The sequence below is a fragment of the Brassica napus genome, chromosome A8 (assembly GCF_020379485.1).
Source record: "Brassica napus cultivar Da-Ae chromosome A8, Da-Ae, whole genome shotgun sequence".
In the NCBI taxonomy this organism is placed as follows: domain Eukaryota; kingdom Viridiplantae; phylum Streptophyta; class Magnoliopsida; order Brassicales; family Brassicaceae; genus Brassica; species Brassica napus.
Window position 1 is genome coordinate 22297891 of NC_063441.1, and position 24975 is coordinate 22322865.

The following is a 24975-nucleotide window of genomic DNA, read 5'->3' on the forward strand; positions in this document are numbered from 1 at the left end:
TTTAATGTTATTGAATCTACAGTGTAAATGCCAACAATATTCATTCAACCATTCTTACTGAATGATTAAAACTGTCTTTACTTAAGATAAAATAAATTTCAAACTTTATGATAAATTTCAACTTTGTTATCAGATAAGGTTAGAGCACCTCCAATGCTCTTATATTCACAAGTATACTATGATCACTATGTCATTTTCTTGAACAATTTTCTACATTTTTATAATTTTCACAAAATTAAAAATGTTAGAAATATTTAATTTGTTTCGTAATAGCGAAGGGGAAAAGAGGTGATATTGCAGCTACGCGATGCATATTCAAATTAGTTGATAGATGTGATGTTTGATTAACGACACAAAGCTAATAACCGCAGGAATAATGTCATATTCATTATATCAAATCATCCAAAATATTTCAGAAACAAAAAGCAAATGAAAAAAAAAAACAGAGGAAGCTAGCATGCAATGTGGCTCCGCCACCTCCGATCAAGAACCCAGTTACGAGAACGTAGTTCTGACGGAGACGAAACGAAGCTGCAACACAAACAAGCAACCAAATACCAAACTAACAAAACAAAACTAAAATAGTCTTTCGATTCAACTGCGGATGATAGAGTTTTGCTCAAGGTACTTTATTTGGCACCCTTCTTGACGGCAGCCTTGGTGACCTTGGCTCCGGTTGGGTCCTTCTTGTCAACGCTCTTGATGACACCGACTGCAACAGTCTGCCTCATGTCCCTCACGGCAAAACGTCCAAGGGGTGGGTACTCAGAGAAGGTCTCGACAACCATGGGCTTGGTCGGAGTCATCTTCACCATACCAGCATCACCATTCTTCAAAAACTTGGGCTCCTTCTCGATCTCCTTACCAGAACGCCTGTCAATCTTGGTGAGGATCTCAGAGAACTTAACCGCAATGTGGGAGGTGTGGCAATCAAGAACTGGCGCGTATCCGTTACCGATCTGTCCAGGGTGGTTCATGATGATGACCTGGGAAGTGAAGTTGGCAGCTCCCTTGGCAGGATCATCCTTGGAGTTGGATGCAACATACCCACGCTTAAGATCCTTGACAGCAACGTTCTTAACATTGAATCCCACGTTGTCACCTGGAAGCGCCTCCACAAGAGACTCGTGGTGCATCTCAACAGACTTAACCTCAGTGGTCAGCCCTGAAGGAGCAAAGGTTACAACCATACCAGGCTTGAGCATACCGGTCTCAACACGACCCACTGGCACCGTTCCAATACCACCGATCTTGTAGACGTCCTGAAGTGGCAGACGGAGGGGCTTGTCTGATGGCCTCTTTGGCTCGTTGATCTGGTCAAGAGCCTCAAGGAGAGTAGGTCCCTTGTACCAGTCAAGGTTGGTGGACCTCTCAATCATGTTGTCACCCTCGAACCCAGAGATGGGGACGAATGGGATTTTGTCAGGGTTGTATCCAACCTTCTTCAAGTAGGAAGACACCTCCTTGATGATCTCATCGTACCTAGCCTTGGAGTACTTGGGGGTAGTGGCATCCATCTGGAAACATAAGTAAATTCGTTAACATCAAACCAAAACAGTATAATAAAAAAACAATGAAACATGAGTAATTAGTTTACCTTGTTACAGCAGCAAATCATCTGCTTGACACCAAGGGTGAAAGCAAGAAGAGCATGCTCACGGGTCTGACCATCCTTAGAGATACCAGCTTCAAACCCACCAGTGGTAGAGTCAATGATCAAAACAGCACAATCAGCCTGGGAGGTACCAGTAATCATGTTCTTGATGAAATCACGATGTCCAGGAGCGTCAATGACTGTGCAGTAGTACTTGGTGGTCTCGAACTTCCAGAGAGCAATGTCAATGGTGATACCACGCTCACGCTCAGCCTTAAGTTTGTCCAAAACCCACGCGTACTTGAAAGACCTCTTGTTCATCTCAGCAGCCTCCTTCTCGAACCTCTCGATCACACGCTTGTCAATACCACCAAGCTTGTAGATCAAGTGACCAGTGGTGGTAGACTTCCCGGAATCGACGTGGCCGATGACCACAATGTTGATGTGAAACTTCTCTTTACCCATGGCTGCTCGTCAAGTAAAATCTGCACACCGACAAAATCAAACAGAAACAATCAAAATTATAGACTTAAATGAAATTTAACAAAACAATAAGCATTTAAATAAAATAGAAACGATCAAAACACATGAAATTTAACAAAGCAGTAGACATATCAAAATAAAATTCATTTTTTCTCAAAACGTTCATTGTACAAAGCTGCTATCGGAGTCGAACCGATTTCTACCACAAAGAGTGTTTGTGGTGCTCTAACCTCTGAGCTAAGCAAGCTATTATTTATCAATTTCAAGATGATAAACAGCAACCAAACCAGAGAGTCTCTCCAACTCGAAACACGAGAGGAAGAGAGCACTCGATTTAAGTATGCTGCTCAATAATTCACCTGATTAACAATACGAATCACACAGATCTCGATATACAAATCAACTTTCAACAGATAGATCGAACGAACAAGCAACCGTCTAAAAAAATCACATATCAAGATTAAGATCTCTTCAATCGATAAGCTAATTAATCACTCGTGTATATAATCATCAAGCTGAGCTGAATCAAAAACAACAGATCAGATAGCCTAAAACGATCTAACAAACAAAGACCATAGAATCACAGTGATATATGTAAATGATGATTAAGCTAAAACACAAACGAGAAGGATCGAACTCGCATCGGAGAAGACGCGTACCACAGTAATGTCACAGAGAAGAAGATAGTAGTAGCGGCTCGGATGTAGAATGAAGAAGAAAAGCGATGGGTGCTTTGTCTATATATATAGTGAGGAATCCTAGGGAAGATAAGGGTTTTAACATGACGAAATTACAATCATGCCCCTGGTCGTCGTCCGTATTATTATTATTGTTATTGTGGTGGGCCTTTGGGGTCGGTCATGCATAGCTTCCGGCTCAAGTTAGTTTGAATTGACAAGTGAGAATGTTTGATTCCAAAAGTAAAATTCAGTTCACATAGTTTTGCTTTTCTACTTCATTCATCGCTTCCGGCTCAAGTTATTTTGAATTGACAAGTGAAAATGTTTGATTCCAAAAGTGAAATTCAGTTAACATTAATAGCAAATTAAGGACATGTTCCTTCGCAATTAATAGACCAGCCCATATAGGCCCAAAGTTGATGAGATTCACTCATCCAATGGAGAAGAAGTTTCAAAATACCAAGGTAAACTTTGCTTTTAGACATGCACCACACCCTATGTGGTTCGCACACGGCACACCACGACATGCATATATGGATGAACCTGAACTGTATCCTATAAGTTGATCTTCTTTCTCATGTACATCTATTTATGAACTCAGCAAAAAAGAGACTTTGAATCGCTCAAGACGTTTGTTGTAGAGGAAACTGAAAAGGCCGCAGAAAAAGCACAGCTTCAAGACAAGGAACTGTGCTTCATCCCCTTTGTGTTTTAGTTTTGCTTATGCAGTGGATCCAATTACCATATTAAACCTTTAGATAAGATTGTTGTCACGTAATATATCATTAACCTTGATACAGACTAAGGAATGGGTACTGCTAACATAGCTACAGCTTACACATTGGAATCCCAATTCACATAACTTCATGTAAGAAAACATACTAGGCTCTTTACTGGATGTTACTGTACTAATGGTTTTATTTAAAACTTACAAAAACTAAGCATAGAAGAATAAGAAAAGAATAAAATAGTGGTATCCAAAAATTGATTTATTAGAATGTCTAACCAGCAAAAGCAAAACGTATCAACTTGAAAATCATAAGACGCCCAACAAAAGAAAAACCTACGCAAATCCGAGATTACATTAAGCAATCAAATGGCAAAGTTCAAATGCAATGCAAATCCCCAGACCCTCAAATTAAAGCAGCTCTCTAAGTCTTGGGAGACACACACATGTCACAGCTCAAGCATCAGCAAACCTGCAATCAACAAGAGATCCAAACTCGAATCATAACACCATTCACGTAGAGATTTAATTCTACTTTTAAAGATTCAGATTATAAGTACCCGAGCTCAGAAAGCTTCAAGTGGGCCAAAGCGTAATCAGAGAAAAAGGCGTCCTCATCCTGTTTAATGCAACGTTAGTTCTTTATACTAACTCAAGAAAAGAGACAAGTTCAGAAAGAAAGGATGAATTACAGCAGCGTATTTCTCAACCAAGGAACGGAACGTGGGATCATCCAATAGCGCCTTGTCAGAGACAAGTTGAATAAGACCTTCCTTCTCACCGCTCAAGAGTTCCCTGGTCACACATATATATATCATCAGTTAATAACACATCAACTTTAAATCACACAACCTGAGAGTTGGGAACACTTACTTGAAGTAAGAGTTGTCGAAAATAAGAGGGTTTGAAGTCCAAGCACCTTCAAAGCCAGACCTATCCTTGTGGCATTTCCCCTGTGTTAATATCATAATTTTGGAATCATTTCATCAACTGTAGATTTTAACCAACCAACAAAGACAATGATTAACGAACCAGAGTGTGGGCACCAGATAAAGCGACGATGTCATTGTCAGTCAAACCCATCTGCTTTGCAAAGACGTCTCTCAAGTGGTTACAACCCTTTGTAGCATCAGGAAGACGACCCTCTGGAGGTGGCTGGGGCTTGTCCTGGAACCAAAATATGAATGTTAGTAATAAGCAATCCACGATATTTCCTCTAACCAGGGCCGGTCCGGAGCACAGACAAAATAACCGACCGCTTAGGGCATCATGATTTTAATCGATAATTTTTGTTGTATACAGGACAATATAAAAAATTTACATGAATAACATGGGCATAAAATTTTAAATAAACTTAGTGCATCAAGAAAATTTTGAAAATGTAGGACGGCACTGCTTCCAACCTTGATTCAGTATAACAAGCATAGAGGAGAATGGCTACACTCTCAATAGTCATCTCTACATTATCTTACTAACCTCTCTTCCAGGGTGGAATTGAATTTCAGGTCCACCAGTGACTTCAACGGCCACAACACCAGCAAGCTGAACAAAGGACATGGTGAGTGAATCACCACTAACCAAAGAGTTTTGTTTTTAAATAAAAAAACATATACCTGATGGAAATCAGCAAAGGAGATGGTAGGGAACTGGACCCTGACAGGGTCCAACAACCCAAGAGCAATCTGGATACCACTGTTGGCCTCATGAGCTTGCTCATCGGTAAACCTCATTGTTCCGAAGGGACCACCAGTCTTTGTGACACAATCGAATGTTCCAGCAGAGTGCCATCTACAGTTTAAGCCAAACCAGACTCAGCCACATCATATAAAAATTCAGAAAAAAAGAAGGATGAAATGGTTAGTTTACTTACGCGAGGCGGACCATGATAGGTGCACAGTGCTTCTCAGCTATCAAGCCTCTAAGCTTCCTCCTGCACTTCTCAACAGCCTTCTTGTAGTCTTCGCTCACTGTTGGGTAGTTCTTCGTCATCTTTGCTAAAAATCTGAGACCATTGTAAGGATAATAAGCAGAGAATCATAAACACCAAGAGCCTTTAAAGCATCTTCCCAAATATAAAACCAAAATCAAATCAAACCGCCTCTACAACAGATCCTGGAGAGAAGCTACACTCATAAATAGCAAGAAACGCCACTCATGTGGACTGAATAAGCAATAAACCTTAAAAACTTCAACCGATTCGAAAACTTAGCCAAGAAACACAGTGAGATCGAACCACATAACAGCAAATGAGAGGAAAAAACGATGGCTAACGTTAACAAACAGTGAGATCTAGTATGATAAACACACTATTCAACTCAGATAAAGCCATGCATAACGATGATCAGATCCATTAAGAGAAATGAAGAAAAACAACGAATCGAATGCAGAGGGAGAGGGAGAGTTTCTGTTATACCTTTTTCGAGAGAGGATAAAACCTGAGAGAATGTGAGTGAGGCTGGTACGAGGTGAACACTAGTAATTGTTTTAGAGAGTCTAAATATATAGAGGGTCTGTTACTACTTACTACTATAGAAGGGGAAGAGGAAGAGAACATTCTATTTAAACACCGTCAGTTGACGGAAATCGTGTGGTTAATATTTGCGCAAACGTAATAGACGGTGACGATTCAACGCGTATAATTGTTTAGAAATAATAAGCGTATAATTGGCGAGTTTCTATTGGACGAGACATCGCTTTTGCGTGACGGGCCCCACCAGAAAAAGGCGAGGTCTGGATTTTGTTGCCGAGGGGTACGGGATATGCGAACACGTTCCGTTATTTCATTTGTCGAAGGTGTGAACGCGTCTCACGCACAAGTAGTTACTGACCCTTCTTCATCCCTGATTGGTTATTAATCGTGTAATTATGGGTCGTTTTTATTTGTCATCAAAATTCAAAACGATGATACATGTGAAAACATTATTTTTGTTCAGACGTATGAATTAACATTGGAAAAATATTTGTAAAACGTCATTTCGTACGAATAGCATGTAATATATCTGCAAATAATTCCATACCTACCAGTCTATATACAAGAGTAAGCTAAATCGACCACACTCGGCCTAATCAATCTACTTTCACCAAATTCCTAAAAATATCACAAATCAACGATACATTTGTGTGAATGCACATCTTATAATAAGTGAACTATTTTTTTGACAATTACAGATATGGTAGTCTGATCATTTAATATGTTAATACCATCTTACCACTATATTACCTGTTGGCAAAAAAAAAAACTATCACTAATTTCACTATTTTTGAAAAAGATCGAGCTGATAATGAAATCTAATAAAATGAAAGGAAATTATGGGAAACAAGAGGAAAATATACTAAGAAAATTTCTACAATTCTACAACTTTTATAATAGTTTTTTGGTCAATAAGTTTTATATAGTTTAGGAAGCTTCTTATTAATGCAACTAGCTCGATTCTAATATAATATCATGCTAATATACGGGGGAAAGTAATATTCTAGCTGTGTATGCTATTTGGTGATTTGGTATACAATGTACAAATTAAAATTGGACCAAGCAAGTCAACATCATTTCATATGTATATATATATGTTCAATGAATAAACGTGAAAATATCTCAAATGAACTCATATTGGTACAATAATCCAAACACGTCTTAGTTTTATGAATGCTGGTTCCAAACAAGTAATAAGTATTATTTTTGTAGAACCCATACACTTTTTTTTTTGGTAAAAAGAACCCATACACTTTTTTTTGGTAAAAAAAAAAAAAGAACCCATACACTTGTATATATTATACGTTCTAATAAAATAACCTGAGCTGTCAAGATAATTATAATTCAAAATTATATTCTCTAATGTTTCAAAGAAATATAGAAAGCAACTAGGTCGAAGTAAATAACTAATATAAACTTATCTTCTCTCCAACGTTGATTGAAACTCTTGAGATATTTCTTACAATCTAATTTTCAAGGGAATTAACTAGAGTTTTATATGCTGGACCAATACATTTACGATCAGGGCGATCAGTGAATAACAAAATCGTTACGTTTTAGGTATAATGGATTGACAAAACGTATTCTCGTTGTTGTCGTATCAAGTTTTTTTTTTTTTGCTAAGAATGCTAATATCATATTAATGATGTTCAGATTTTACAAAGTAGAATCTAAGAAATACTCTACCTCGGCAAAAACAAATAAAAACAAGGTAGAGCAACTAAAGTAACATTACACAAGATTAAGTGATCCACAGAGACAAGAGGGTACGAAATTGCTTCCTATTCCTTCTTGCCAAGATCGTATTCTTCACATCCCTATAAATCATTTTCGAGATCACAAGAGGAAGAACCACACAGCTGTTGTGGTAAGCGTTGTTTCTCTGTTTCCAGAGATGAAAGATAGTTGCTTGAGTCGCCAACTTCCTAAGGATTGACGGGCTTAGTTTCGATGACATTCTGATCCAAGACAAAAGCTCATTCCAATCCCTGAAGAGCTGTACCGGAGGGTTTAAATTTCCCAGTGCTAGCTTCCAAACCTCCCTGCTAAATTGGCAAGTAAGCATCAGGTGGTCTCTGGTCTCAGGCTCACTAGAACATAGACAGCAAGTAGTGGGAATTTGCAGACCCCATGACGCTAATCTGACCCGGGTAGGTAGTCTATCAAGATTTGCTACCCACATGTTAAAAGAGTGCTTTGGAACCGCCCCTTTGAACCAAACGCAATCAACCCAAAGCTTCTCATCCTCACGCGGCCGGAGAGCCTGCCAAGTGATCGCAGAAGAGAACGTTGTTACAGAAGAGTCTTCAACTCTCCATTCAAAGAAATCATCATCAAGAGTAAGCGATGGGAGTGGAATTGTTGTGAGATGGATCTGCAAGGTTAGAGCTTCCTGGGATCGAGGGGAGGGAAGTCGCCAGCCTGTTAGGGAACAAGCGTCAGCCACTGTTGCTAGCAAGGGGATCCTCAAAGCTCGAGGTCCAGTTGGACCAATGTACTGCAGGAGTTGGCCAAGAGGAGTCCATACATCATACCAAAAACTAATCTTGGAGCCTGAATTAAGGACCCCTTTGCAAAAACGAAGAGCAAGATGCCTCAGCTTAAGAATCTGCTTCCAAACCCAAGACTGATGGATTGTTTCAGATAATGCCCAGAAGTTCTTGCCTTGTAGGTGATAATGAGAATGCCAAGTTACCCACAGAGATTTACTTCCAGAGAAAAGCATCCAAACGAAACGCAATAAGAGAACTTTATTCCAAGATGCAAAACTTCTCAGGCCTAACCCCCCTTCAGTTTTCGGAAGGCAACATGTGCTCCAAGCTATTTTGACGCTTCTGAACTTGTCTATGTTGCCTGTCCATAGGAATCGAGAACAGAGAGAGTCGATCATCTTGAGGCAGGCTTTTGGAAGCATGAATGTTGTTATCCAAAAATTAACTGTACCAGATATCACCGTGTTTAGCAGTAGCAATCTTCCTGCAAAAGATAAGGTCTTAACAGCCCAACCCCTGAAAGTATTTATCAGCTTTTACAGTAGAGGATCATAATCAGAGACTCTCAATTTCCTGCTCATCAGTGGTAGGCCAAGATATCTAATGGGGAGAGAGCCACGGTTGAAACCGAAATTTGAAACAGCCAATTCTTCAGTTTCATTCAGAGCCGAAGTGTATAGCTCAGTCTTGTTTCGGTTCATAGTGAGGCCAGACCAAGAAGCAAAGTCGTCGAGGCAGTCTGAGATCCCATGAAGTGAATTGTTGCTTCCATCGAAGAAAATCATTACGTCATCCGCAAACATAAGGTGAGTAAGGTTGATATCAGCAGTTCTTGGATGGTAACCAATAAGGCCGGATTCATACCTCGACAGCAGGAGTCTTGAGAAAGATTCCATCGCAAGCACAAAGATATATGGTGACATAGGATCACCTTGCCTGATGCCATTTGAGCTGTTGAAATATCCACTGCTACTGCCATTTACAGAGATGGTGAAGGAGGCAGTTGATAAGCATTGATGGACCCATTGGATGAATTTTGTCGGGATGGAAAGAGCTCGAAGAGTCCCAATGATAAAGTCCCATCTGAGAGTATCAAAAGCTTTGCGCAGATCCACTTTGAGCATAGCACTTGGCTCTGACGTAGCTGTGTTGTATCCCTGAACCAAATCAGTAGCCAGCAAGACATTCTCTGCAAGTAATCTACCTGGCATAAACGCTGACTGAGACTGGGAGATAACTCTTGGAAGGACCATTTGGAGCCTCCTTGCCAATAGCTTAGAGATCACTTTGAAGATTGTATTAAGGCAAGAGATAGGTCTGAAGTCCGATGGAGACGCTGCATTTGTAATTTTTGGGATTAAGACCAGCGTTGTAGCGTTCCATTGCTTTAAGAGACTTGCTGAAGAAAAAAATTCCAGGACAGCTTGTGTAATCTCAGGGCCAATAATACTCCAGCAAGCTTTAAAGAATTCCGAAGAGTAGCCGTCCGGACCACTGCATTTGTTCCTAGGCAAGGCAAAGAACTCCTCTTTAATCTCCAAAGGAGTGAAGTCTTTACAAAAAGCCTGCTCCTCCTCATCCGAGCAAGAGAAGCCATAAAGTAAATCCAAGTCAGACTGCTCAAACTGCTGAGGAGTACAGATGCCGCCTAAGAGATTCGAGAAATATTCCACGCAGTGGTTCTCAATACCAGCTTGACTGTCAACTTTAGCACCAGAATCATCAACCAGATAATGAATATGGTTTGCTGAGCGTCGGAAAGATACCAACCTGTGGTAATAAGGCGTGTTTGAATCCCCGAGCTCCATCCAAGTTACTGATGATCTTTGTAAGTAGAAGGACTCTTCAGCCTTAGACAAAATAGTCCATTTTCGAGAGCATTCCAGCTCCCATTCAGCATTAGCGACAGAGGGGTTGTTAAGAGTTGCGTCTTGAGCCGCTAGCAATGCCTCATGTGCCTCCCTGGTTCTTAGTTCAATACCGGAGTAGTTTAGCCTGCTAAAGTCACGAATAGGTTTTTTCAATAGCTTCAGCTTCTTGGAAACCCGCAGCATTGCCGAACCTGTGACGTTGAGGGAGAACCACTGCTCAGCAATCATAGGTAAGAACACAGGATTTTGGAGGAGGAAATTGAAGAACTTGAAAGGGCGCTTGATCTTTGGAGATAGAGTGTTGAGGGAGACTAGAGAAGGGCAGTGATCTGAGAAGTTTGGAGAGCCAAAAGATGCAACAGAAGAAGGAAAGCAGCTGCCCCAATGGTTATTGACAAGAACACGATCAAGCTTTTTTGCTATAGGTGAAGTCTTGCTCTTGTTCCACCAAGTGAAAGAGTTACCTCTGAAATTTAAATCAGCCAGATCAGCCTCAAGGAGACATTGCCTGAAAAGACGAGTTCTCTTGTCAATCTTTAAGCCTGTGCATGAAGAGTGTATCAATGGGGTTTTGTGTACGTATGTATATGTAATTAGTTAAAGACTTCAAATCATCAAATTATATCTATACGTTTGTTTTAAGTGTTGTTAGTTTCCTTTTCCGGCAAGTTCTTAATTTGTAATGTTGTCAAATTTTGGTTTTATTCTTTTTCCACGGAAGAAGGTTATACAGATTTTGAAAGTTAGGTAAAGTACGGGAAATACTAATGTGGTAATACACATTGGGGTCACTGAAGATTAAGAACGAAATATCAACGTTAAGAAACATTCTTGATTACTAAAATATAACTAATAACAGTAAAACACTAAGGAAGTTGATGATGGCTTCCGTGAGGAATAGTTTGTAGGAGGATCACAATGCACAATATGTTTTTTTTTGTTTGGTACGCGCGCGACACGCTTTACGTTCATTGGACGTAGATGAAAATGTCTTTTTTTTTTAAAATAAGTTACAAAATGTTTACCAGCAAAATAATGCATATATAAAGTCGTAAAGGTCTAGAAGGTTACCATATTTTTGATATTTGTTACCAGGGGAGTGGTTGTAACCTAACTACGCGCTTGTTGTAGACTTGTAGGTAAAAGAAATGAAACGAGGATTTATCAGTCAGCTGCCATGTAACTAACATTGATATCGTGCACACGTGACTATTTTTATCTTCTGAACACCAGTGCACACGTGACTCTATTCCCTTTGATTATGGCTTTTACGGTTCCTCGTAACAGAGCTAGCCAGGCCACCACCAGTAGCTGTAACGCGCCGTAGTCAATCCCTGTTGGAACCATGCATACAACAAAAGCATATACTGCATATACTGCATGTGCGAATTTAATTTTCTTTAAATAAATCCATCTGGTCAGAGAACCAAAACAAATAGCGCGTGGATTTAAACGTGAGACCCACCATGACATCCTTTTGTATTACAAAAATGGAATAAAACGGTGAGTAATTGGCCGTCGTCGTCGTCCATATATCAAAATATTTTTTTTTTTTGATAATCCAGTATCCGACCACTTTGCGTGATCGACTAGCCCACCGGGCCTAAGCCCATGCCATTACAGGATTTTTTAAGCGTCCACTTAAGGGCCCCTGGTTACGCGAAGTGGTCTGGAGGGCGAGAGGAGCCCATGTAAATCCCCTCGTGGCCAACGCGAATCGAACCCGGGACCGTATCGGGGCCGAAGCTCCCTCAAGTACCACTAGGCCAACTCGAGTTGGTTCATATATCAAAATATTAATCCAAGAAGTGACATTAATCAATCACCCAAATCCATATCTCCATCATTCACTCGCCACGTCAGATCGACGGTGCCGGTTTCGAACCGCCGGTAGATAACAGTATTAAACTAGAAAGTTGACCATTCTACGTGGCACCAGATAACTCGCTTCACTACGTAGCCGCAAGTTAATCTTTGCTGACGTGGCGAATTCTAATTAGTAGCGTACTCTAAGTACCATGGACCTTACCGCAGATAAGCATTTGACGCTTTCTCTCTTAAAAATCTTCTGACGAACCTTTCTCTGTTTGTCATCATCTCTCACTAGCTCTCCTTTTTCTTCATTCCCCTATAATTTTTTTTTCCCTTTTCATTTTATATTAATCTTCTCTCGATCTTCCGTGTTGGATTTGTCGTCTAAAGTTTCCGACTTTCCGACGAGGAACAGAGGAACGAAGAGGAGTGAAGAAGAAGAAGAAGAAGATCAAAGCAACTAAGCGAATTGCTCTCTCTCCTCTCTCTCTCGATTGCCCCGATGGGTTGTTTCGGAAGCAGTAAGAAATCGAGCAAACGATCGGATAAGAATCGCAAGGATACTGCGAAAATCAGGAAGACTCTCGGTGGTACAAGCGATCAGACTCAGCCCTGTTCAGGTACTAACAGAGTGTGATTTTCGATTGCATGTGTACTAACTGATTCTGGGTTTTAGCTTTTGTGTTCTCTTAGAGGAGACAGAGGTCAAAGTTTTGATTTTTATTATTCGAATTGATTTGGTAAAGTTATACTCTTTAAATGTGTTTTGTAGATTCCACAAAAGTGAGTCCGTACCGAGATGTTGATAAGGAAGGTGTTGTTGTTAAGGAGGAGGATCAGTTAGCTCTCGACGTGAAGGGTTTGAATTTAGACGACCAGCCCACAGGGAAGAAAGCACAGACCTTTACATTCGAAGAGCTTAAGGTCGCTACAGGGAACTTTAGGTCGGATTGTTTTCTTGGTGAAGGAGGTTTTGGTAAAGTGTTCAAGGGTACTTTAGAGAAACTTGATCAGGTAGTGTGATAAAGTGTGTTAAAAAGTCTATCTTTCTTGTACAAGTTGGTGAAAGGTTAATTTGTGGATTAGGTTGTTGCAATCAAGCAACTTGACCGTAACGGTGCTCAAGGAATCAGGGAGTTTGCGGTTGAGGTGTTGACGCTAAGTCTCGCTGACCATCCTAATCTAGTGAAGCTTATTGGGTTTTGCGCTGAGGGTGATCAGAGACTGTTGGTCTACGAGTACATGCCGCAAGGGTCTCTTGAAGATCATCTACATGGTAATGTTCCAAACTCAGCTTTTGTTGTGTTAAAGCCTATCCTTTTACCTTTGTGTTGTTTCTTAATGTTTTGTAGATCTCCCATATGGTAAAAAGCCACTTGATTGGAGCACTCGGATGAAGATAGCAGCTGGTGCAGCAAGAGGACTAGAGTATCTGCACGATAGGATGAAGCCCCCTGTGATCTACCGTGATCTCAAATGCTCGAATATCTTGCTTGGTGAAGACTATCAACCAAAGCTATCAGACTTTGGGTTGGCTAAAGTTGGACCAAGCGGGGACAACACACACGTCTCCACAAGGGTTATGGGAACTTATGGATACTGTGCTCCTGACTACGCTATGACGGGTCAGCTCACGTTTAAATCCGATATTTACAGCTTTGGAGTAGTCCTTCTTGAGCTTATCACCGGGAGGAAAGCGATTGATAGTACAAAAGAGCGTAAAGATCAGAACTTGGTCGGATGGGTATGTTCCTTTGTCTCTCTCAATGACTGTTGCTGAGACAACAACACTCATTTTGTTTTCTTTGGTACAGGCACGACCGTTGTTTAAAGACAGGAGGAACTTCCCGAAAATGGTTGATCCGTTGCTTCAGGGACAGTACCCTGTTAGAGGACTGTACCAAGCGCTTGCAATTGCAGCAATGTGCGTTCAAGAGCAGCCGAACATGAGGCCTGTTGTATCAGACGTAGTGTTGGCTCTAAACTTTTTGGCTTCTTCTAAATATGATCCGAATAGTCCTAGCAGCAGCAGCAGGAGGAGGAACGCTTCTTTACACAGAGATAGAGATGATGAAGAGAAAAGACCAGACCTACTCAAGGAAACAGAATCTGAAGTGTCTTCGTAGGGAAGAGAGTGGTAAAACAAAAAATCAATTCTAGTTTTTTTTTTGGCTTGGATATATATATGAAACCAGATCAGTCACATTTTTAACATCTATGCGTGGATGTACATCTTTGACTCAGACTCTGTTGTATGTAGCATGCTTCTTTTTCTGTAACAAACCATTTTGTTTTGGGACATATATACATATATATTAAAATAAACAAACATCTTTGTATATTCATATATATTTTTTCAGATTAGACCATGATGATGGTCCTAATTCTTTGAGATGACAAGAAAGAGCATACCTTCTCAAGCAAACAGAATCTGAAGGATCTCATAAGAAGAAAGTGGTAAAAAAATCAAATCTATTTTTTTTTTTTTGGCTTCACCAGTAAAATGGGTGGGATGTAGAACAACAAACAAACAATTTTGTGGATGTAGAACAACAACAAGCCATTTTATTTTGAGACATACATTAAACAAAAACAAAACATTTTTGTATATATAAATATATATAGAACGTTCTGATTAAACCATGATGATGGTGTTGATGATCATCAGTGCCGGCTCAGTTTTAATTGTCCAATTTTTTTTAGAAATTGTTTTTTGAAAGAAAAAAAACATTTTTGAAGACCAAAAATAATTATGCAAATGTTCTAGATAATTTTTTTCATTTTATATGTTTTCATATCTAAATTCAGTAACATTCTATCTTTCTATAAAAAAATATGCTAAAATTGTGTGTGTTTAATTATTAAAGACCACCCTATAACCCATGAGCCGGCTCTGATGATGATGCAACTTACTTGGCATCATCACGTGATGCAAGTTCTCCCGCGCAAAGCCGTTAAAGAATAAACCGTTATATAACGAACCGTATCGGCGAAAAAGGCTTCACAAATCTCTTTCTCTCTGCTTTCGCGTTCCTCTGTTTCTACTAAATAGTGCTGACGATTCCTTGGAAGAAAAGCTTCGAGAAAAGAACAACAATGGCGGAAAGATCCTTCTCTCAGCTCCCGATCTCTTCATCTCACGGCGGCAGGAGGATGATGAACACCAGGAGAGGAGTTTTTCCGGTGTCGGAGTACTGGATCCACGCGATTCCGGTGATCATCTTCCTCTGTTTCTTCACGCTCTGGTTCTTCTCCCACTCAGGTTAGTTCCTTCCATCAATCTTTCTCGAGAAAGTGGGGTCAAGAAAGTTGTATCTGATGGTGATCTTTTCGTAGTGAGGTTGGACGAGGACAGTGGTGAGATCATGTCAGTGCGTCTTCTCGAGAAGTCCATGGCCGTGAGAAACGAGTCTCATGTGAGCTTGGCGGTTCTTGCTTCCTCCGCCGTGGCCCCAGTCTCTGTTAACCATACTCTGATTGCTCATCGCAACGCAACTCAATCTCACAATGCGACTGACAAGGCTGAGGTTCGTAAGCGGCAAGAGATAAAGGCGAAAGGGAAGAAGAAGAAGAGAGGAGGTAGAAAAGAGAAGATGGAGAAGGATGTAAACAAGTCCAAATCCGTGAAGAAAGCAAAGAAGTCACTCGCCGGCTAACGCTCTCACCGGAAGAAAGCTCTTCACGGTGAGACGCTTTCACTGGCTTTTTCCATGAACAATCAAGGCAGTGAGATTCTTTTAAGGAATTTGTTTTCTTTGTATAGCTATATTGATCGTGATGTTGTTTCTGTTGTGATTCTTGAGTTTGTGTGTGGTGATGAAAATCTTCTAGAAGTTTGTTTTAGCGCTGCTAATACTGTTGTTGTAGTTTGAGCTACTCTTGTTTTTTCAGAGTTTTGTTAAATCTATACTATTAAAAGGGAATCACTCCTAAAAAATCTACTTAAACAAGGTTGTTGGACCATTTCATTAGACTTAACTATTTATTTAGTCTTAACTTATATTTCTCTAACTATATAAATACTTTACATAATTTAAATGAATTCATTTATTATTTTCTCATAATCTATTATATAATTGCTCTAACAATAAATCCATATGAATATATGATAGATTATTCAAATGTGATCATTACCACATATAATTCTATTAATAGTATAAACTTTTAATGGGTTATTTATGTTTGATAGGTATATAATTTGTATTTTAAAATTTTAAGTACTCATTTGGTCCTTACTTTGGTTTATATTTTTTGTATGCTCGATTATTTATGAAATTCAGTTTAATTTTGAGTTTTTTTCTCAGTTTGGTACGGTTCAGTGTACTCGGGTAAATGTACTAAAGCCTATACATTATCTCTTATATAAGAAGAATTTATTTAATTTCAAAAATAAATCCACGCTTTCTAAGCGCGGGTCAAAATCTAGTCACTTGTTAAAAATGAATTTAGCGAAAATCTTGCTGCAATTACTAAAATGCATATGTTTAACACACATTCACCACTTTCACATTAAGCTAAATCTCAAGACTTTCAAAACCCTGGTTCAACATTTCCTGAGTCTACAGGCCCATAACGGGCCCAATAAGGTCAGGGTAGTTAACGCTTTCACTCCACTTGCAAAAATAGAGAACTCCACGTCATCGATCCGTGTATCACCTCAACGAAGCAAGAGCCGTCGGATCAAAGAATCAACGGATGAAAAGAAAAGCGCGCGGATCGTCTCTGATTATATATAAAAACATTCACCGGTCATGTAACATCGTGATATCTCCGTCTCCGATCAATTAACAGGTATCGTCTTCTTCTTCTTATCGATTGAATTTTCAATATCAAATGTTAAATCCACTGTTTCTGATTAATTATCTTTTTCTTTTAATTCTTCAGATCTAGATAAGCTTGTGAAGAGAGATGTCAGGAAGAGGAAAGGGAGGAAAGGGATTGGGAAAAGGAGGAGCGAAGAGGCACAGGAAGGTGCTGAGGGATAACATCCAAGGCATCACCAAGCCTGCGATTCGTCGTCTTGCTCGCAGAGGTGGAGTCAAGCGTATAAGCGGTCTGATCTACGAGGAGACAAGAGGAGTCCTCAAGATCTTCCTCGAGAATGTCATCCGCGACGCCGTTACTTACACCGAGCACGCTAGGAGGAAGACGGTTACTGCTATGGATGTGGTGTATGCTTTGAAGAGGCAAGGACGTACTCTCTACGGGTTCGGCGGTTAATCTACGATGGATTAGCGTTCTCTGTCTTGTCTTGTAGCTAAAGCTTATGCTAATGAGTTGTCAAATGAAAGCTGAGAATCATTAATATTATGTATTTGGTTCTCTTAGTTTGATATATGAATCTAAGTTCAAGTTTAACTCTCAAGAACAACAAGACAATCGTATATATGCTTAGAGCTACTCATTCTTTGTAACAGCAAACCCTCTCCCTCGTGCAGAGTCTTTGACTTAGTCTTGTTAACGTTCCACTTGCACATCATGTGACTTACCTTGAATAGAATGCCTGGGCATATCACAAACCTATTGTTATCAACCAAAAGCTATTCATAAAGCGTTATGAGTACGTTTTTTTCAAGTGTCTTTTGATGATACATTTGACTTGAAAGCGTTGCAAAGGATACCTCTCAAGGAGCCAAGGTGTTGGGTGATGTAAGTATACAATCTTGTACCTCCAAGTAACGTATGAGTTGTTTATGATCTGAGTTCCATACCAAAAATCAAATCACCCAGCCAGTGCCAGAGGTAGGCGGACAAAGGGTGGGACAGTTGCCCACAATGGGTTTTAAAATTTCAGTGTATTTTTTCAAAATTTTGACAAATGCCTCTTTTGACACTGTTGATATTATATATATGCTCCGAATCAAAATAACTTCTAGATCCGCCACTGCACCTCCAAAAAACAGTCAAATTATGTTATATTAGTAAAAAACACATAACTCTGATTTGATGATGAGGTTGAAATATTTATTCTTGCATTTTGAACCATGTCTAAGAGCCCATTCGGTTTATTTCAATAAGCTTTTTTCTAAGTATTGTTAAGGGAATATTTGGGTTCTGAATATTTATTTTAGGGAAGCAACAATATTGCTACGAAGATGGGCCGGTGGGCTTTGCCACGTCGACCAAATGGAATTAGGTTCTGCCATGTCAACACGTGGAGAGATATTATTGGGTAACTAAAAAAGAAGGTCGCTTTTCAAATTGGAAGGAAAAAATAGTCTTGAGAAAAGAGATTATCTTCCTAATTTGCTAAGTTGGATTTGAATGACAAAATACATATATAGAAGTATATATCGGCTTCCAACTTAGCAAATTAGGAAGATAATCTCTTTTCTCAAGACTATTTTTTCCTTCCAATTTGAAAAGCGACCTTCTTTTTTAGTTACCCAAAAAAAAAAGAAGTATATATCGGCTATATGTGGAATATAATCTATCATATCTTAGAAATGACATTTATAAAGGGAGAAATCTCAACATGAATACAAAAATGCAATGTAAAGTATATAAAAATAAAATATCACACATATTATTGAAAATGGAAGATTTTATATTTTTTCCAGATTTTGTTAAATATGTATGTTGACTAAGTGGACTCTAAAATAACATTACCATATAGAGACAAAGAAATTCAGTTTAAATTGCTCGCATGGCTTCCAGTTTCGGATGGTCCGAAAGGAAGATTTTGTCTTGTCCGATTTATTCTCTGCCTTCTGGATTAAGGTTTTCTTTCATCCTCTATGCACATATTATAGAACATGTTATATTTGTTATTACAAATCTTCGTGCTCTCTAGTGGGTTTGTTCTTTTTCGATGTTGGAATGGTTGATCTTTCTATTGAATCGTTAATTAATATGATTGTTCAGTTCATGAAGAGGTTTTAATTGGGGTTGATATGTATGGCTTTAGATGCATTCAGTTTATAGTTCTGTGTTTTGAGTAGACTTGAAATGTATTGGCTCCTGATCATTCAGTTTTACTGTTTTATGGTTCATCATGTCATTAAGAATGTTCAATCCATGAATGGGTTTTGATTAGGGTTGAAATGTATGGATTCAGATGTATTCAATTTTTTTTATGGTTAATTGTGTTCATGTCATTAAAAATGTTCAAAATCCATGAAGGTGCTATGATTACGGCTTCAGATGCATTAATGTCCACTGTTAATATGGTTCATGTCATTTAGAATGTTAATTAAATCCTTAAGTTTGAAATGCATAGCTTCAGTTGCATTCAATTTCTACCGTTTATATGCTTCATGTCATTAAGAATGTTAAATCCATGAAGGGGTATTGACTAGGGTTGACATGTATGGCTTCAGCTGCACTCAACTTCTACTGTTTATAGTTAAGTGTTTCTTGATCCACCTGCTTACGTTCTTTTCTTCCTTCGTTTCAGCTCAATCAACCATTTGCAAAATGTCAACTTCTTCTAACGTACGTACTGCCTCTTAATTATTCCTCGTATCTCTATATAAGTTTTAAGTATTGTGAATGCATCTTTCTACAGTTTATACTCTTTGTCATATTCTTCTGACTAGTGTTTTAACTCATCAATGATATTCTCAGTCGACGTCATCACTCACCGGTTCTACTTCGAGTGTACCAGACGGTTCAAGGAGAACGTTCACTCCTTTCTTTCCTCAGTTTGGGTCGATGTCTCCTGTTTTAAACCCTGATGGTGAGTAGATTTTTTTCTCTTTTTTTGAAAAGCTCATACTCTGAACTTATGCGTTTTGTTTGTTTTCTTTGTTGTATAGGAACTCTCCAGGGCGTTTATGATGTTAAAGACCACATTTTTTTTCCCACCTCGAATGTTCCCCGCGCTGGACCGAGAAACTCAGGTCTAAACGGTGTTCCTTATGCTAGATTTTATAATAGGTTTGGTGATTATATTCTTCTCACCAGTGGTTAATTTTTTTACTGTGCCAGTTTTTGGAGCTCCAATTTTGGTAAATGCCACAAGCTCTCGAGCACCACCACCACCGAGCTCTATGGGGAATACGGCTGGTGGAGTCTCAATGAGCAGGGCTTTGATCTCTGATGGAGGAAATATAATGAGCTCTACGGGGAGTATGGCTGGTGGAGGCTTAATGAGCAGGGCTTTGATCTTTGATGGAGGAAGTATAATGAGCTCTATGGGGAGTATGGATGGAAGTACTGACCATAATAGATCAATGATGATTGGGCTCCAAGGTACTTCATGACTTGAATCATTTTCTGTTGTTTGTTTAGATTCATCATATGTGCCTCTTTGTATGCATTGTAGGATCCCCACAGGTTTATTCTATGTCTGGAAGCTCCTACCCTTCTGCTGCTAGAGGACATTCCCAAACTCATGTTCAAGCAATGAACAGCCTAAGCTCTATGAACTTAATGAACTCCAACTACATGACAAGTAATAAAAATATATAAACCTTTTTTGATTCTCTTCTTATTTTTTTTTTAATTAGTTTGAATCAAATATTAACTTCCACTATTTTTTGGCATAATATTTAGAGTGTTTTTGTGATGATTATATCCCTACTGAATTATTACTAATCATCTTCATGATCCAGTGTGATGCTACCCCTCATAATGTTCATACTTGTTTAAAATTTTCTGATATGTTCAAGATGGCTGCATCCGGTTTATTTGTTGTTCTTATAAAGAGATAACCGATTAAAAAGATTAATTTGTTGTATACAGCTGATTATCAAATGGATTTGCATCAGCAAGAACTAATGATGCAATCTCAACAGTCATCTGTGAGTTTTTTTAGCTTTGTCAATAAAATGTCACTGGGTTTGCTTTCCTTACATTGAAGGTTAATTTACCCTCTATAATGTGGCTACTTGTAGATGGGGAGGCATGGTGGATTTTATTTTGGTGATGCGTCTATGCCAACATATCCTCTACAACTACCAAGTGATCAAGCTGTGAGCCGTAGTGGTGTTATCTTCTCTCAGGTGTGATTATATTCTAATGTTTTTTTTTTTGAAAGCAGGCTGGAATCATTTGAAGTTCTTACTTAATTGAACCAAACGTTCTTGTTCTTTCTGTTGGTTTCAGACTGGTGGACCTCCGACTATTGGATCAAGATCTGTGAATGCTGCAACGGGTTATGACGACCAGCCCCTCCGGCACCATCAGAACACATCCCAGTTTGGCGGGGAGAAGCTACCAGCTATTGGCCAACCCATCAGAGACGTGGGATCACAACCAACGCAAGCGGCGACACAGTCCACTCCTGACCCTTTTAGCATGCTAGGTTTGGTTAATGTGATTAACCAGACCAACCCTGACGTGACTACTTTGGCACTTGGGGTTGACTTGCAGGAAATTGGGTTAGATATGACCTCAAAAGAAAAACTTTTCAAGACTTTCGCCTCGCCTTGGGCTAATGAACCCCTTAAAGAGGATCATGAACACTTCGATCTACCGCAGTGTTACAACGCAGTACAACTACCACCTCCAAATGTAAGTCACTCTAGCCACTCTCTCATAAGTAACATCATTCACGTATCATTTAATATTTATAATAATTTTACTTTTTTTTTTTTTGTGTTGGATGCAGCAAGGGATGTTTAGAAGGTTTGACATGAGCACATTGTTTTACATATTTTATAGGTACATATACTTTTGGAACTGTGTTGTTAATTGTTGATGTCCTCACTTGTCATAAGAACCATAACGATTTTTTTCTTTCTCATGCAGCATGCCGAATGATGAGGCGCAGCTATACGCAGCTAATGAACTGTAATGCCCTTTTTCTTCTCCATGATATTAATATGAGATTGTAATTCAGTGAAGGATAAAGCTGCCTAATTTTTTTGTTTGTGCTTTTGCAGTAACAACAGGTACTGGTTCTACCACAAAGAACACAAGTGTTGGTTCAAACGAACTGAGATACCTCTCGTGCAAACAAATGCTTATGAAAGAGGAACATATGACTGTTTTGATCCAGACAAATTTGAGACCGTTCAAAAGGTGAGTACACCACATTCAAATTCTTCTGCTCATTGGTTTTAGTTTTAGTTTTTTTTTTTTTCATTTGGCCTCTGATTAAACCCTTAAAACCATATTGTTGCAGGAAAATTTTGTTATTTATTATGAGATGCTGGAAAGGAGGCCGTCTCTACCTCAACACCGAGTGTAAATGACTGTTATTAAGTATCTATGATGTAAAGTTCCATCTGTTAGGAATGTTCATAGATCAAGAACCAGTTTCAGTATGTAAACTTTTCCAAACTTTGCTTCTTGCTGTTGATTATTTGTAGCTGAAACTTCTTTAAGCTATATATTGAATAAATGCATATCTATTTCCCATTAGCTTCTTTTGGTTCATTTATTATCTAATAGCTTTTTTGGTGATCATTTGCTGCTGAATTTTTTTCAAAGTATAGATTAAATGAATGGATATCTCTTCCCCATTAGCTTTTTGGTTCATTTATCATTTAGTCACTTTGTTTTGGTGATCATATGTAGCTGAAACTTCTTCAAGGTATAGATTAAATGAATGCATATCTCTTTCCCATTAGCTTTTTGGCTCATTTATCATCTAGTCACTTTTTTTGGTGATCATATGTAGCTGAACCTTCTTCAAGCTATAATGAATGCATATCTCTTCCCCCATTAGTTTTTTGGTTCATTTGATCACGTAGTCACTTTTTGTTGGCCATTTTATGTAGCTGAAACTTCTTCAAGCTATATATTGAATGAATGCATATCTATTTTCCATTAGCTTCTTTTGGTTCATTTATCATCTAGTAACTTTTTGTTAGTGATCATTTGCTGCTGAAACTTCTTCAAGGTATACATAAAAATAATGCATATCTCTTCCCCATTAACTTTTTAGTTCATTTATCTTCTAGTCGCTTATTTTTGGTGATCATATGTAGCTGTAACTTCTTCAAGCTATAATGAATGCACATTTCTTCCCCATTAGCTTTTTGGTTCATTATATCATAGTTACTTTTTGTTGGTGATCATATATATGTAGCTGAAACTTCTTCAAGCTATATATTAAATCTGTGTGTTCATTAACGTTATTCTCTTATTTTCTGGTCTAATCATTATTTGATTTCTCTGTTTCAAAGCATCTCAGGCAACTCTCAACGCCAACTGTTTCTCTTGGTTTAACAGTGTTAGATAAGGTATGTCAAGCTCTTGCCGTGTATATAAATGCAAGAGTGGACTGAGTATCGTCAAAGTCAGATTGAGTACATTTTCTTATACTTGTTTTGGAGAACGTTACTGTTGATGGAGGATCTTCTAATGTTTCTTGCATTTGCGGCTTCAGTCTTGTGCTGTATAATCCAGTAGCACATGGACCCTAATGTCGTAATCATTATGGTTGCTCCAATAGAAGTCACACAAATGGCTAGAGACTTTTCCTCTTCAGCAACAACAACAAACAGCAGAGCAAAAAAGGCAACAGAGATGAGTTTGTTTATCACAGCCATCATCTATTTCTTGGCCTTTCTCTCTGTTACCACCACTGATGTCTGAACCACCAGGTCCACCACAACTGCTAAGGAGATAAATAGTGCGATCGAATCAAAGACGTAGAATCAATGATGCAATATTCATTGAAGCTATGTTGACACATAAAGCAATCAAGAACATATGTCTATGTTAGGATTTGGATTTTTGATGTGACATTTAGAATATGATTCAAAGCAAGAAAGTGCATTATTGTTGGCTCATTTCTAGTGTGATAGTTAATTATGTTTATTTTTTGCAACATTTTACAATAATGTTTTTACTCTACATTACACAACAAAATAATATGGAGAAAACCATTAACAAGAGTACAAACTTAAGATGCTAGCTCTTTGTGTGTGTTTTTTTTATAGTGTACCATCATCTGCAAGATCTTTTACATCCGAGACTCGTTTTATTTACATCCCATATATAACTTGTTTCCCAAATAGAAAAAAACAAAACAAAGGAACTAGGTTTAATATTTTACAAAATGCATCTAATTCTCCATCAATTGATGTTCTCCACACGACATATATGTTTCATAGCTTCAGTGAGATATTCTAATCTGTATTGATGGCCGCAGAAATGGCATGTTAACCAATTGACAGGGTTACAATAGAACAGAAAGTTTGTAACAGAATATTGAACATAATTGAAGAGACTGAGAAGCAACAGTTATATTAATATCACGGATGCATTAAACTGAATTTTTATAACATTACTAAATAATTTTTATAACATTACTAAATTTCGCATGCTCTTTCACCAACTCAATCAAAAGTCACAATGTACGAGTTTCTTTAATACCACTGTACTAAAAACTAGCATTAAATTTCGAAAACATGCGATTTCAGAAGTCTTCGACCAATATGTGTACTGGTATATTTTCAGTCAAAAAAAAATATGTGTACTGGTATAATGGAGGCCACCACAACCACAAGAAAAAATTGATTCGGTGCAATAAATGTAATGTCATTTGAAAAATATAAGACACTTTAGTTTTAGATAAAAGTGACAACTGATCTTTAGAGCTTCTTACGAGTAAAAAAATCTGCAAGTAGGCAGAATTAATTCATTCCAACCACTGAAGTACGTCGGCTTTTACATTATTCGATCGTATGCATAAGGTCCTACACTTCTCCATTAATCATCTGTCACTATTCGTTTATTTACGTAGCCTAGTCGATTAACAACTCTGAAGTAACGTATGTTTTACAGAATTTTGATGTTTTAATATATAAAATGTTTTTATTTTCTTAGATAATTTTTACTTTATTAAAAACGGTGTACTCAATTATATTTTAATAGTCTCTTTTGTAATTAATTGAATACCAATAATTTATAGTTTTAATGATACTTTCTAAACAAAAAATCGTTTTTTTA

The 24975-nt window shown here is 38.3% G+C and overlaps 7 protein-coding genes across 7 annotated transcripts; 4 read left to right on the forward strand and 3 right to left on the reverse strand.

Annotated features, from left to right (window-relative positions):
- Nucleotides 1-362: 362 nt before the first annotated feature.
- LOC106362265 (elongation factor 1-alpha 1) lies at nt 363-2869 on the reverse strand. The gene is made up of 3 exons (XM_013802122.3): nt 2737-2869; nt 1598-2079; nt 363-1517 (listed from the first exon to the last, which is right to left on the reverse strand). The coding sequence occupies exons 2-3, from the start codon at nt 2057-2059 to the stop codon at nt 630-632; spliced, it is 1350 nt and encodes a 449-aa protein (XP_013657576.1). The 5' UTR covers nt 2060-2079; nt 2737-2869; the 3' UTR covers nt 363-629.
- Nucleotides 2870-3591: 722 nt separating this feature from the next.
- Nucleotides 3592-6022, reverse strand: LOC106362267 (L-ascorbate peroxidase 1, cytosolic). Its single transcript, XM_013802124.3, has 9 exons — nt 5898-6022; nt 5355-5486; nt 5098-5272; nt 4961-5026; nt 4517-4651; nt 4358-4437; nt 4177-4279; nt 4045-4103; nt 3592-3956 (listed from the first exon to the last, which is right to left on the reverse strand). The coding sequence occupies exons 2-9, from the start codon at nt 5471-5473 to the stop codon at nt 3941-3943; spliced, it is 753 nt and encodes a 250-aa protein (XP_013657578.1). The 5' UTR covers nt 5474-5486; nt 5898-6022; the 3' UTR covers nt 3592-3940.
- Nucleotides 6023-7209: 1187 nt separating this feature from the next.
- LOC125577188 lies at nt 7210-8518 on the reverse strand. Its single transcript, XM_048738295.1, has one exon. It carries the CDS (start codon nt 8134-8136, stop codon nt 7696-7698), a length of 441 nt encoding a protein of 146 aa, XP_048594252.1. The 5' UTR covers nt 8137-8518; the 3' UTR covers nt 7210-7695.
- Nucleotides 8519-12397: 3879 nt separating this feature from the next.
- On the forward strand, nt 12398-14474 carry LOC106362264 (probable serine/threonine-protein kinase PBL5). The gene is made up of 5 exons (XM_013802121.3): nt 12398-12749; nt 12902-13143; nt 13216-13405; nt 13482-13873; nt 13944-14474. The coding sequence occupies exons 1-5, from the start codon at nt 12632-12634 to the stop codon at nt 14253-14255; spliced, it is 1254 nt and encodes a 417-aa protein (XP_013657575.1). The 5' UTR covers nt 12398-12631; the 3' UTR covers nt 14256-14474.
- A 193-nt stretch (nt 14475-14667) lies between these two features.
- LOC106359393 lies at nt 14668-16533 on the forward strand. Its single transcript, XM_022690460.2, has 2 exons — nt 14668-15391; nt 15466-16533. The coding sequence occupies exons 1-2, from the start codon at nt 15226-15228 to the stop codon at nt 15783-15785; spliced, it is 486 nt and encodes a 161-aa protein (XP_022546181.1). The 5' UTR covers nt 14668-15225; the 3' UTR covers nt 15786-16533.
- A 237-nt stretch (nt 16534-16770) lies between these two features.
- Nucleotides 16771-17487, forward strand: LOC106362263 (histone H4). Its single transcript, XM_013802120.3, has 2 exons — nt 16771-16920; nt 17014-17487. Exon 2 carries the CDS (start codon nt 17038-17040, stop codon nt 17347-17349), a length of 312 nt encoding a protein of 103 aa, XP_013657574.1. The 5' UTR covers nt 16771-16920; nt 17014-17037; the 3' UTR covers nt 17350-17487.
- Nucleotides 17488-19295: 1808 nt separating this feature from the next.
- LOC106360268 (probable NOT transcription complex subunit VIP2) lies at nt 19296-22432 on the forward strand. The gene is made up of 12 exons (XM_022690813.2): nt 19296-19563; nt 19696-19807; nt 19887-19970; nt 20059-20322; nt 20396-20524; nt 20815-20873; nt 20967-21074; nt 21178-21585; nt 21683-21735; nt 21823-21864; nt 21957-22095; nt 22199-22432. Exons 1-12 carry the CDS (start codon nt 19435-19437, stop codon nt 22262-22264), a joined length of 1593 nt encoding a protein of 530 aa, XP_022546534.2. The 5' UTR covers nt 19296-19434; the 3' UTR covers nt 22265-22432.
- Nucleotides 22433-24975: the final 2543 nt, after the last annotated feature.